Consider the following 14,860-nt stretch of genomic DNA (forward strand, 5'->3'; position numbering starts at 1 on the left):
CTATGTAGTTCAGACTAGCTTCAAATTAATGGCAATCCTCCTTCCTCAGCCTCCTCGATGTTGGGATTATAAGGTGTGTACCATCATGCCTGCCAATATGAACTATTTTGATTACCACTCCAGCAGAATTAAAAAATTACTTCAGTATACCAAAGTTACAACTAATAGCATACTTGCCTATGAAACAGATTAGATGTATTGGATAAATGCATTACAGAGCTTTCACCCTCAAAGATTACAGGAGAGGCAAGAATGGTGACACTAATTCATGTTTCATTTGGGGTTCATGAAAGAAATCCCACTTACCCATATCAGAGTCACCTCCACCAGAGGAGTTCAACTTACGAAAAATCTCCTGCTTCTTTGATTTAACCATGGGTGATGTGTTTTCAAGCTTGGTGAAGAACGAAGGCAAGTAGCTTATACTCCCTGGTGAGCGGGAATCATTCCTGTCAGGAACACAGTTCAGTCTATTACACTCATGTACCAAGAACATTCCAATTGATGATGATGACAGTAACAGAATACTTGGAAAAACTATTGCTTCTCAATCTGGTGTTTGTGGGTACAACCTTTAGAAAAACCATACTACCGTAATCCAGTTAGTATGTCATTTAAGGTCACAGTCAAGTAACTTTAGCCCTCAAAGATGATACCATAAAGTAAGATTAAAATAGCAGTAATCTAGAATAGAGATTCTTAAGGAATGAACAGGCAGCAAATGAATATAATTGGAAGACTCAGAAACAGCTTATCATCATGTTTTCTGAAAGCTTCACATCTTTTTTTAAAAGATGAGGTCTCACTATGTAGTTCAGACTATCTTCAAACTCATGGCAATCCTCCTTCCTCAGCCGCCTCAATATTGGGATTATAAGGTGTGTGCCATCATGCCTGCCAACATGAACTATTTTGATTACCACTCCAGCAGAATTAAAAAATTACTTCAGTATACCAGAGTTACAACTAATAGCATACTTGCCCATAAAACAGGAAACACTCCTACCTAAACAATTCGTTTGTTACAGTCATTTCAAGCCAGTTATCAAGAAAGCTATGTTTAATACAAAAGATTTTATATTTCATTGGTACCTTCCAATATTAATGTATTTTTTAACACGGAAACAATTTAATATAAACCGGACACACTTAAAAATCTCCTTTTAGTGAGGCATCATTTCTCTTATGTATGATCTCCAAAGCAGTTTTGTATCAAAGTACAGCATGACCAATTTCAGGAATAGTTCTTCACTTTGGAAATTATGTGAAATGACAAAAGAAAGCCATGATTAAAATGATGCTCATGGGGGAGAGGAAGAATAGTACAGAAGAGACTACAGAGAAATGCTACAGGTGCAGGGAGCGAGGGAGGACCGCATGAACGTGGGCCGGCTGCGCTTGCCGGTGATGAAACATTTGTGAAAAACTGGACAAAAGAAAGTTCCTTTTAATTAAATGAGTGATCATGTTCCTATTTGTTAGGATTGCTTTAGTTATCATTTAAAATTATTATTGTATTACTATATCTCAGGTCTTCCCAATTTCTATTGTTTATTTTTTAAAAGTCTTGGTATGTTTTATATATAGTACCTAGATATACGAATGGGGCACATTAAAGAAGATTAGCACCTCCAAAAAAGTTGTAGCAAAAGGTTTAGCTGTTTGAAGAGTATTTTCTTTTCATAGCTTAAAGATTCGAATGCTACTGGTAATTAAAAAAAAAAATTCTTAGAATGTATTTGTGTAGGCTTAGATGCAAAGAACATTTTAAAATTTTATGATGACAGCGTTTGTTTTTCTGTATGAGAAAACAGCCAGAAAGGTCACTCGGGGCACACCTTGCCTGTCCGATAGTAAACGGGTGTGAGGTACTGTTCTCACTGGAGCCTTACTGTGTACCACCCGTGGCTACCTCCTCTGGGTACAAGCCCAGCTCTCAGCAGGACATGCTCTAAAGGCCTGGTAAGTAATGAGACAGAAGCCTGCATTCACTGAGTGGGGTGACATAATCCCATGTGTTATGCCTAAGTCTGTTTTAGTTTCTCCTGCTAGTCAAGTAGAAAAATCTGTTAACCCCTCAGCCCGCACGTTATCAGGTCGCTTTCTCTTGAACTAGAAGAGTCGAATAATAAAGTTAATCTAAGTAACTTTACATATATCTCTAGAAGCAAGCTGCTTCATTGTCTTCTCATCCGTCTTAGATCTTGAGACAGAACCCTACAACCTGAAAGCTGATCTGGAGACCAGTCAGTCTCAGCCTCAGAGAGGCTTTGCAGTGTGGCAGTGTGTAGTTATCCCTGCCCTGCTGCTGAGTCTCTGTTCACTGCTCATTGTCTCTGGCCATTTACTTTTTAAAAACAAGTTTACCCTACAGCTCAAGGCAGCCGAAGATCTAGCTAGAGCTAAGGTAGTAACAGAGAATGTATGAAAGGCTGCTGATAACCTAATCTGGTCATGTGGATTCACACACAAAATATTATTTGCCAAGAAAGAGAAGTGCGCTGATAGAAAAATGAGTTAAGACAAAGTCCCTGGCCTCAAAAAATTCAGGTACTCAAGGGAAATCATGTAAATAATTATATTTAATATTTCCTCTCCAAAAATAAATTTCCTTCATTTCATTGAGGATAGCAAAATTATTTGATACCAACATTATTTGGCTACTTATAAGTATATATACTAAAATAATTCTATATTCTAAGAAATGAACCAACAGTATTGAGTTAAACTTCAGACTATCCTATCAGTCTGACCAGAGGCAAATCACATATTCATCTCTCAGTCCTGGGGATCCTGATTAGATACCAAGAAACAGAACACAAAGGAATTCAGAGAGCACAGAATACAGCATTATGGTTAAATAATAGGAAACAGAACTGCGTAAAGCTTGTCCTGGAACTCAGATGTTGACCAGTCACCTAGTGCTTCGGCTGAAGTGAGTTTTAGACTACCACTGTGGAAATATGGCGAGTGAATGAATGCAAGGGGACAAACAAATGTCAGAAAGAGATAATACATAAAACAGTTAGATCTAATAAGCCAGTACTTGTGTTGGCTCAGTCAAGGTATGACTCTGCAGGCCTCTCTCCACCACAAAACTGGTTTTGGTAAAGATCTAGAAGGACTTAATTTTAAGAATAATGAGTAAATTTTCTTTTTTTAGATATGGTATTTTTTTGCTAAAATCCACTAGCATTAGCTTACTGCAAACAAAGGTTAAATGAATGATCCTCTGAGAGTCCCATCCTTACATGTAAGACAAAAAAGACAGTAACTAAAAATTTCAAGGCACTAAACCTGCCCTAGCAGCAAAAACAACGACTACGAAGTACTGTGCTTACCTCTGCTCTGCAGGCTCCACACCCCTCTGCGACAAGAGCAGCATGCTGTCCTGCTTCTCATGCACAACTGGAACCTGGGGTGGGGAGATGGGCTCGTAGGGCTCTGAAGAGACATGACTCCTCTCTGGAGATTTTCCAGGCCTGCTGTTGTACATAACACGTAAATTAGACTTTGTTCCACAAGAGCTCACCCTAAACAGCAACTGTTAACTCATGACTTCTAAACAGAAATTGTTAACTCATGACTTCACTCAGGAACAAAAGCTGATTTCACTCTGGAGCAAAGGCTGCTGACTTGCTATACCTAGGTATCACCTACAGTTCTGCTGCTTTCTCCACAGACGGAGAATCATATCACCAGAGTGTGCAAGGACACAGCGGCAGCAGCTGCCCATGCTAAAGCTCCACAGGTACAGTATTTCAACATCAGGCTCCATCCTCCCTTTGACCAGCTGTCCAGGTGAACCCTCATGGGTTTGGCTGCTTATTTTAGCTTAACCTACCAGGTCTTTCCTCATTAAGTAATTTCTCTGATAAGGACGTAAGTATTAAACTGATCCATAAGGAGTTTTGTCTAGTTACACATAGGCTCTAGTTAAACCATTTTAGCACTGAGAGGTTCCTGCAATTTTGTATTTTTCCTCTGGATACTGGTAAGGATAATGTGAGCTAAATACAGTTTAGACCTCCACCCTTGAAAAGTATGACTTACAGAGTATGCATACCAAGCACCACCTGACTTTCAACATCTGTATTTATTACGACTGTAGTTAAGCCCTTGTATAAAATACTATTTCCTTTCCAAATCAGCCCCAATTCTGAATTTTTGGCAATTGTTTTTAGTTCCTTTGGCGTTTACTTCCGAAACTAATCTTACACCTTTACTTTCTGATTTATCAAACCTGATACAGTATCGGCTTTCTTAAATTTACAGACAGTATTCGAACTTTGCCTTGTTTTGCACATTATAACCTGTAGTTTGTCTGTTTTTAACTTTACACAGCATACTATTTTAACCGTCTGTCTTTTCTTTTTGAAAAGTGAAGAAACTGGGACACATGCTGTGCTCATCTTCCCTGTCTACCCTTCCCTGTCCCAACATCTTTCAGCCATCTCTGTGCGATTTATAGCATTTAAACCCTATTCTAGAACTATAGTGTTTTGCTTACAGAGTATGTGAACAATTTAAACTATAAATCCAGGTAATTTCACCAAAACCAATGGAAAAAATATAACATTCTTCATTCAGGTGCACAGGTACAGTGACAGTAGAAATTGCAAGTGAAAAAGCAAATGGATTCTCTTTTCATAAATGCCATCCATCAGGTGCTCAAAATCTGCTAGACAGTACTTTATGTAAGGAATCAACCATCACTGAGAAAGAGCTTTCTGTTTTTTTTTGATAGCTACACTTCTTCTTTTTTGGTTACAGAGAATAAACATGTCCATCCTATCCTTAATAGCATCTAGTTTTGGTTCAGAATAATCCTGTATTGGGTATTATACTACTTGTGTATATGTTTGAAAATTTCTGCAATAAAGTGTTTTTTTTAAAGTTTCTTAAAATACATTATTCTTCTTTCTGTTCTTTGCTAATTTTGAGGAGTTTGTAGGGAGGCTGGATAATGATTTCTGCTGCAGATTTTCCCTTATCATGTGCTGAGCTATGATTTCCACTACTCTTGTTCAGCTGTTCTCTCTGTCATCCAGGTACCTGCCAGAATCTTTGTTCTGTTATTTCATGCTTATTCTTGGCTTTCTTATGAATTAATTCGCTTTGTGCTTTTTAATGATAATTTAACGTGCTGATGCTTAGTCTACCATTTTGAACTAAAAACCCTCCCTCCTTTCATTTTCAATCCAAGTACAGAATATCAAGTAAGAAAATATTCTTTATCAGATACTTCTCCCATATAAAATGTTTCTTCTTATGATGCCATCCTTTATTTAAGACCTTCCTAAAGGTCTACTACTGCTGGCCCAGCAGAAACCACTGAGTGAGATAAATGTTGACAGATGATTATTTTTTGTTTGCATTTGAGACAAGATCTTACAATGTTGCCTAGGCTGGCCTCAGACTCATGATCTCCTACCTCAGCCTCCCATGTAGCTGGGATTACAGACATCATGTACCATTGCACCAAATCGGGAAGATGATTCTGAAGGAGCACTCAGTTATCCCTAAACTGCTTCATAACCCACAAATAGTACAACCAACTTTTGAATATTCACTAAAAAGACAGTATCAAATGCCCAGACAGTGGACATTCTAAGAATATGTACAAAGGAAAAATCCCAATTTACACTTTCCAGGGACAAAGGCAAGTGTACTTGTGATGTAAGAAATTAATCCCCTATCTTGCAGATGTTTTTCAACTGTTTTAATGCTGGGAAATTTACATACAGTTCACAATAAAGACCATACCTTCCCCGGGCTTTGTCCACAAGATTTTCTGGAGAGACTCTAGAACCTGGTCTTGGATGGAGGACAGACTGAGTTTGGGATTCTGGGCTGTAACGACTTGAGGTTTTAGCCCTGACAGGTGTAGACACCAAAGCTGATGGTGAATTTTGGAATGTAGAAGTGGGAGGCTGCTGGGGAGGCTGTGAGGAAACTTGATTTCTAGCAAAATCTTGTGTGATAATTTGCTGTGAATAGGAAAAGGAAGTGATTAAACTCAGAATATATCCCCCAAACCATTGAAAAATAGACATTTTAACTGGTTTTTACTTTCTGTAAGAAATCTGCTTTTTCCATGATCAAAATAGTAATAAAAAACATACACAGATGTGATCAGCAAGGGTGATAAGCCGATGGGTCCTGGGCACCTGCCCCATCCCATCTGCCTGTGAAGAAGGGGGCAGCTGCTGTTGTGGAGATGGTGATTCCTGCTGGGGTCGATAGTGATGCAGTGGTCCTTCATACTGTCTAGTGGGATCGTCTGAAGGGAGAACACATGGCTGTTTTACTCCAGAGGATGGCCCCATTTTTCACGCATCAAAGATTAAACATAATTCAGAAATATAATGTGAAAAGGATGTTGCACAAATCTTTACAAACAATATAAGTATCTCAGTTATGAAGCAAAAGATATTCACCAATGGAAATCTGAGGACTAACAAAATGAATGCAGAAGTAAGCAAAATAACTATTTCCTGTATCATTCAACTATAAATGAAAGAATAATAAATAATAGGTTAAAAGCTGCTTTTTCATCTGGGCATGCTGATTAATGCCTGTAAGCCCAGCACACTGGGAGTCAGACAGGAAGACCGCAAGTTAGAACTCAGCCTGAGCAACTTAGAAATTTAGGAAGGGAGAAAGGGATGGGGATGTAGTTTAGTGCAAAAGCCCTGGGTTCAGTTCCCCAATACTGCAAGAGAAAACTGCTTTTTGGGTGGTCCTGGGAATGCAGCTCACTGGCAGAATGCCTGCCTAAAACACATGAGGCCACAGGCTCAATTCCCAGAGCTATGCCCCCGCAAGTTGCTTCCATTACTACAGTTTTAAATTGCAGTTTTTTTCTCAAGCAGATTCACATAAGAGTACCTTCAAAAATACTTATCAGTGTGACTTTGACAAATAAGCAAATGATAAATGAAAACACGTAAGCGATGGCTAAAACAGACATACTTTCTGTTTGGTTTGCCTTAACAATCTCCGGCGGATAGGCCTGTAGTTTTTCCTGGGGCGGTGCAGGTGAGCTCGCAGGACTTATCACCTCAATAGCATCACTAGGTGTTTCATACCTATGAGAAGATACTTCAAGAAAAGAAGTCTTATTTTAAAATGAATGCATGGAAAGTTTCAAATGAACAACTTCTTCAAACCTATTTTCATATTTTAGTTTTTGAATTCTCACAAATAGTCAATGGCATTCAGGTTAATGATAAAACTTGTTGAGCCCACTGCACTGTAACAAAGGTGCCTCTGTTGCTAATTTCATTAAGGTACAGTTTTCTAAAATTCTATGAATTCTTAAGATCATCTTTAAAAAGTGCATAATAAACATGAGGCTGAATAGAGAACAAATTTGTGATAGTCTCTTGGGAGCTGAAAAAAAAAATCACTATGGAAGCACTCATCAGAGATGATGAACAAATGAAAAAGTAGATCTCAATAGTTAATTGATGCCAATATTCCAATTCTGAGGGACCATCTGTACAAGAAGTTTGGGGCTATAAAGCTGCTTCGTTACCACAATGATTTTAGAGCTGTGGGTTATGTAACACTATGATGGTTTTCTCAATTGGAGTACTACTGACAAAAATTACTCAGAATAATTGTTCTGCACTGTATTACATTGTAAAAATAAAAATGAATGATAGGGAATAGAAATGAATTCATAGAAAGGGAGGATATCAACCAACCCAACATCACCCACGTGAGAGAAGAGCTCCCTTAAAATGCAGTTCCCAAGAAAACTGAGGGGGTACTGGCAGGTGTTCATAGTCCTGCCCTATGCTGAGAGCTGAGAACTAGGAATAGGTCTAATCTGCTTAGGAACCTTCAGAATTACCTGGGTTCAGCAGAAGAGAAACCTCATAAATGGGAAGGAAATAATCATTGAGGAACTATAATTTAAGCAATTTACACTAATTTGCAACTTTTGTTTCACTGTTAACACTGCTTATAAATCAGCGTCCTAAATCTGCTGACAATAATGTTCCGTTAGTAGAAAGTGTGATACTGGACTATGTTCACATTGCTCTTGAAGACACAGGGATACAGTGAAGCAATGCGTTTCTCTCACAGTGAAGGCAGCCCTCAGATCAAACTGAAAACCGCTTGATTAACTGTTTATAGTCTGTGGAGTTGATGTAACTGTCCAGTGACAAAAATGGCAATCAGATACCAAAACATGAACACTCAGAAAAGAACCAGTGATTTGTATTTTCAGATCCATTGAAAATCAAGACTCCTAGGCAAGGTTTGATTTATCACACAAACTGAAAAAGAAGTGTTTTAATCTGGTGATTTGGCAACCCACCTCCCACCTCATTCTATAAGCCCAAGTGAGGTCACTATATATGCTGATTACACCCCTACAAAATACCTGATCATAAACTGCCTCTTCCTCAGACAGCAGTTTTCTGCATGTTGAAAACCTATATTGTAGTGTAGACTTTCCAAATCCCAAGTTAAAAGTAATTCTCTTATACACTATATACTATACTAAGCTGCTCCCTTCTAACTCTCAGCAATGGGTAAATATGGACCCAAACGAGTCCTAATTAGACAATTGGAAATTTGGAGATAAAAAAGCTACAAATTGCATACTGCTGCACAACAAATTATTCTTTTCATTATCTCCACTATTACTCTCTTTCTGTAATGGAGGTAACAGACAGATGACTACATAATTAATAATACTTCAAGTACTAACAGCTACTTGCTTAAATACCTACTTGTTTTTATGGAGTTCTGTACAGAATTTAGGAAATGGTAAAAAAAAAAAAAAAAGACTTTCTTTCGGCCAGGTCTCGCTTTGTAGTTCAGACTGGCCTTGAACTCACTGTGTAGCCCAGGCTGGTCTTGAACTCACAGCGATTCTCCTGCCTCAGTCACCCAAGTGCTGGGGTTACAGAAGTGTGCCACCACGCCCAGCTAAAAAAAGACATTTTACAAAGGAACTTTTCTAGCATTTTAGTGGAAGATTTATGAATTTTTTACTTGAAAGCACTTATCACAATGACTAACAAGACTGGGTCAAAATCCAAGAAAGGTACAAAGTAAACAGCAATTACCAATAATAAGGTAGTCTTCCTTTTTAATAATCTAGAAATTTTAGAAATTTACATAAAGGACAGAAGAGGCTTTGAAAGATTACCCTAAATAGTGAACCATGTCCTAGCAAATGTTTCCTGAGAAATTACACCTCGGTAGCACAGATTTTGATGGCATATCTCTCATCCTTCAAATCCCTAAATAATGTTAATAAGCTCTGCCCTCTGTTTATAAACATATTACAACTTTGGCTCTATAAGATGTAGCTTTCTGGTGGAAAATACATCAATAAGCTTACACTTAGGAAACAAGATACTTAAATCACCTTGTAGAAGACACATATTTGCAGTGATCAATCAAGAAACTTCCTCTTACATTTAAAGTCAAGCATTAGGATTGCTTTATACCATAGAATTGTGCTTTACCTAAAGAATAAAGTAATTCTTTACTCAGATACCACATTGTGAAACTCAGATTGAGATACATACAGCTACTAGAAGAGTCTGAACTTTGAGAGCCACGTTCCCTTGCATCCTTGTCCGAGGCAATTTGCCGGGTGATGATCACGTCTATGAAGTTAGCTGCAGTAATGGTAGTCTTCCCTCGGGTTCTTAGCTCTTCCTCATATCTGGATTTTGGAGGAGGCCCTTTATCTTTCCCAGCCTCAGAATACACTACTGAAGCATGAGGCTGGGGCTTGCCACTTGGAAAGGCTGAAGAAGTGTACAGACACTGAACAGATCTCTTCTCCACCTCCAGGCTTTTCTGCTCTAGCTGCTGTTGTTCACTAACTGCTGCTGACCTGCTTCTCAAATTTTCTTCTAACCTGGCAGCTTCATGCTTACTCTCTTTTGTTTTGGAAACATCCATCTGGGGTGCAGAAGCTGCAGCATCCACAAGAGCAGCCAGGGCATCCGCAGCAGTGTTGTAACGGGAAGCTGGCAGGCCTTGGCTTATTGAAGGGCCCCCAGCAGGCAGTGGCCTGTAAATAAAACCAAATCACAGCTCTGTAAAGGGAAGATCATTTACTGGGATTAGGGTGGAGACAAGAAAGACAAATTGAAGAACAAAAAAGATTAGTGGATATAAAATCTTGACTGTTAAACTATTACAGTCATAAATTTCAAAAAACATACAGTATATACAAGAAACTGGTATATTCAGGGAGTCAAAACATACACAAGAACCAGGCATGGTGGTACACACTTGTAATCCCAGCACTCATGAGGCCGAGGCCAGATGACTGCCATAAATTTGAAGCCAGTCTGAGCTACACTGTGAGTTCAAGTCCAGCCTAAACTACAAAGCAAGAACCTGTCTCAACACAAAACAAAACAAAGTATACAAGAGACTGACATGATTCGTAGCTGAGCAGTTGGATCCAAAGGTGTGATTACACTGGTTCCGTTGGTTCCCTGGAAAACACTGGGTCTCTGCTGCAACATGGTCTCCTGAGTTCTTAGTGAAGGGGAAGGGGAACGAACATATCCATGACTGCCAGGTCGGCCAGGCTGTTCTGCGCCTATAGAAACCAAAAAAGATAAAGTTTTAAGGAAGAAAGATAAACCATAAGAAGAAGCCAGAGATCAAAGGCAGGAACATTTATGGGCTGGTAATTTCCTAATATTCCTCAATAGGAAACAAAAAATAAAACAAAAAACTAGATATTCTTTCTGGAAACATATTTCCTAAGTTCCTCAATAAAGATAAAATAAAACCTACTAGTAACTTAAAATATCAATTATTTACTATCTCTTAATTAGTCTCAATCTTTTCTTTTTCAGTACTGGGAATTGAACTCAGGACTGCGCACTGGCTGGGCAGGAGCTGCACCATTGAGCTACACCTTTGGCCCATTAGTCTCAATCTTGATCACAAAGAGAGACAAAAACAGCACCAATAATGAAGTGTGAACACCAGTCGGGTGAGTTCACTTCTCAGATACGTCCTCAAATTCTGCTATGTTTATGATTTCCAAAATCAAACTGGGAACAACATTCTAAGAATTATAATGACAATAATATTCTACCACTGCACTCTGCACAAGTACCTTCCTCTCAGCGCGTTTCTCCTGTGAGAGGAAATCTGACCCTTTGCAAAAGCCCCCGCTCTAGGAACCATGCTTCAAGATTTGAGACATTTTGTTCACTTATCTTTAATTCTCCCATAAGCGAGTGAGAGCTTGAAATGGGTCAGAAATCCTTCTGTCAGGCGTCTGGAACTTTTCTATTCCCTCACCACTTCCTTTTCTACTCTGTCTTGTTCTGTGCCCTCATGACAACTTTCTACTTTGTTCTTTGCCCTCATAAGAACTAACGACTTTACCATGCACTCTTAAAGTACCACTTTAGCCAAACTCTTCAGCAGTTTTCTTCCTCTGACCCCTTACATCGGTTTATGTATTTTTGTGGGATATAATCCTTGAAGTAGAAATGCTCAACAAATAGCATTGAAAATTTTTATCTCGAAAAGTACCTAATACATTTACCAATTAACATTACCACTGCTAATGTGATTGTTTATTCAGAAGCTGCAACAAAAAAATTCATGCTGCCATTAGCATTCATATGAACTACTGACAGTCTCACTGGCCTCTTGGTACCAGCACATGCCTACCTCCAGGGCTGTACTTCATCTCTTGGCACTGTTGTATAAATGTCCCTCTGATAATGTCAGAGATTGGCATTACTTCATTATAATTTAAGATATCCTGAAACCTTCTAACCATATTCTCCATTCCCTCTTTAAACAAGTTCAGCCACACACCTTTCTAGCTAGAAACTTTGCTCAGACAGTTGTTTCAGCTTTAAGAGCTCTGTGCCCAGGATCTTCATATGCAACTAGGGACAACAGCTTGGGACAATCAAAACAATACCACAATCGCCAAAAGCTCTTTTTTCTAAAATTCATCTCTTCCATCCCAAATTCTTCATTTATTTATTTATTTATTTATTTATTTATTTATTTTTGAAATAAGGTTTGGACTTGAACTCACTTTGTACCCCAGGCTGGCCACAAACTCCTAGCGATCCTCTTGCCTCAGCCTCCCAAGTGCTGGGATTACAGACATGAATCACCACACCCAGCCTCATCCCAACTTCAGTAAGCACTTTCACCTGCATTTTACTTGAGGCCTGTACTGATTTGCCATCTTGGAATTCCTGTTTACCCCATGGCATTAAACACAATGCCCCACCACACTAGATCAGCAAGACCTGTCTCTAGGAGGAAGAGCAGTCTCTCTCACTGACCTGGACGCAAGTAGAGGTCAGAAGAAGCCACAGCAATCCGCTCTCGCTCTCGCTCCCGTTCCTTTTCTCGCTCTCGCTCCCGCTCCCTCTCCCGCTCCCTCTCCCTCTCCGCACTTGCAGCTGCTGCAAGATGTGTTGAGTGTCCTGTAAAACACATGAATCTGTAACTTAAAGACAAAAATGTCAAACTATCAGGTACAATTTTAAAATGCATATGTGAAATTTTTTTCAAAAAGGTCTAAATTTGGGACATAGGAAGTTTAAGAGTTTTATTTAACAACTGGAACACAACATAATCTTTCAGGGTATTCTGAGAGTTATCTAGTCACATTTGGCACATAGGTTCTACTAATAAATATTAAATGGAAAATAGCACAACAAATGGGAAAACCTGCCCAAAACACCTTAAAAGGCTATGTTGTAAAAATCTAAGCAAGTTGGTCCTATTAAGTGTGTAACTGTGGCATCTTACCTGGGGACATAGATGCAGAGTTATATGGCCTGGGAGGGAAAGTAATCTGTGTACCAGGAATATAAGTGATTCTGTCCATGGGAGGAGTGCTTGTTCCTCCTGGATGAGGCACTAAAATTGCTGGAGGCATATTGGTCAGGTCAATAATTCCTATCCAAAAGACAAGTACACTTTATGTTAAATTTTATTCTAAAGGCACAGAACTATACATGGATTGTAGATTTTGTCCATCTGTATATAACCCAATGATAATTTGTATACAGCATAAATAAAAATATCTAAGGTCATGATCACTTTTTAAGATCTTGAATCTAGAGAAGGTAATTAGACATTGTGCTCCAACTCAGTGACCTCACAATATAGCAGGTTGAAGAGAGTGTGGATTTCAAATGCATAGCACAACGATTTAGTTATTTCAGTGTCCACAAAATACTCTGTCCCAATAAATTATTTTGTTTTCTTTCTAGGGCTAAAGACTATGGAGAGAAGTATTTGGCCTTCCTTTCTCTTTCCATCATCCATTCAACAAGTATTTATTAATTACTGAGTAAACATAGTAAATTCTAAAATATCTAAAGACCAAAAACACACACCTCTTGTTGCTGGATACGGGAGACCCAGCGGCTGCTCCCGTGGTGACAGCCCTCTGGCTACATCTGGGCGCAAGTTCACTTGCATCTGCTGTGAGGTAATATAATCATTGAGGATTGTCTGTCTTGTGTTCTCCATTGCATAAAGCTGATACTGACTTGGGTAGCCCGGAGTTGGTGAAAGCTGTCTCTGAAACAGGTATGCAGCCGCTGCTGAGTGAGAGAATGAGAGAAAAGCATGGAGTATTATGTTTTCACCTGAAGTATATTTTCAGCTGTTTGAAAGTAAAATTAGTTTCTGTAGTACTGCTTATTCAAATACAACCAAGTATATACATGAAAACACTCTATGACACAACAGCCTTACTTTCCTGTTGGTAAAATTGATTAGTCTACAAGCATTTAAACTAGTGCCTATGTTTGGAATAGAGATCGCCCAACTTCTTCTTGTAAAAGGTCACATACTAAATGTTTTAGGCTTTGTGGGCCATGCAGCATCTGTCACAGCTGCTCACTTTTGTCACTGTAGTACAAAAGAAGCTACTGATAAACAAATGGGTGTGACTGGGTACTAATGAAACTTTATTTACAGAAAAAGGTTGCATCATGAATTGGCCTATAAGCTACAGGTTTGGCAATCTTTTGGCTAGAACATGATGCAAGGTATGATGAAGGGTTAAGTGTGGTAAAAAGCAGAAGACAGTATCTCTAACTTCAAAATATTTATAATCCAGCTCAAGCTCAAGAAGGACAAGCAAATGCAACTGCTGCAAAATAAAGAGCTATCACAGACACTAAACAGAAACTATAAACAATTCTAAGAACATCAGTGAATAATTTTGTATGTGTATGTTCTCCCTAGAAAATCTGCGGGTATTTTTTCTAGAACATCTGTTTCGCTTTCATCCAGAACTTGAAGCCCCAACATCTGTCAACTAACTCTGTGCATCTCATCGCGAGAGATAGCCCCAAAAGTACAGATGCTTCTGGACTAAGGATAGGGCTATATCCAATAAACCTACTACTGTAAACTGAAAATATCTTAAATTGAAAATGGCCAGGAGTGGTGGTACACACCTGTAATCCCAGCACTTGGGGGGCTGAGGTAGGGTTACTGTGAGTTCAAGGACAGCCTAGGCTACACAGTGAGTTCAATGCCAGCCTGGACTACAGAGTGAGACCCTGTCTCAAAAAAACAGAGGGGTGGGTGGGGGTGGGGGAAAGAGAGGAGGAGGAGGAAGGGAAGGAGAGGGAGGGGAAGAAGGAAAGAAGGCAAACAGGAAAGAAGGAAAGAAAGAAAAAAAGAACAAAGAGAAAAAAAAAGAAAATACAGGACTGAATATGCCTAACCTACTAGATGACTTAGCAAAATAACAGCACAGTTGACAATATTGCTGTTTTCCCTCTGGACTATAGGGCTCACTGGGAGCTGTGGCTCACTACTACTGCCCAGCATAGTGAGAGGATTGCACCATGTT

The 14,860-nt window shown here is 39.1% G+C and overlaps 1 protein-coding gene across 1 annotated transcript in view; it reads right to left on the bottom strand.

The window, feature by feature from the left end:
• Ncor1 (nuclear receptor corepressor 1) overlaps window positions 1–14,860 on the bottom strand; it is a gene marked incomplete in the record, with an annotated part of 160,248 nt that overhangs the window by 10,019 nt on the left and 135,369 nt on the right. The window contains 10 exon segments of the mRNA XM_013522047.1: window positions 307–449; window positions 3,342–3,485; window positions 5,767–5,990; window positions 6,126–6,283; window positions 6,976–7,104; window positions 9,558–10,051; window positions 10,426–10,591; window positions 12,321–12,464; window positions 12,793–12,942; window positions 13,386–13,595. Coding sequence (XP_013377501.1) covers window positions 307–449; window positions 3,342–3,485; window positions 5,767–5,990; window positions 6,126–6,283; window positions 6,976–7,104; window positions 9,558–10,051; window positions 10,426–10,591; window positions 12,321–12,464; window positions 12,793–12,942; window positions 13,386–13,595 — 1,962 coding nt within the window.

This window comes from Chinchilla lanigera, unplaced genomic scaffold (assembly GCF_000276665.1).
Source record: "Chinchilla lanigera isolate Chin_1 unplaced genomic scaffold, ChiLan1.0 scaffold00066, whole genome shotgun sequence".
NCBI classification, from domain to species: Eukaryota; Metazoa; Chordata; class Mammalia; order Rodentia; family Chinchillidae; genus Chinchilla; species Chinchilla lanigera.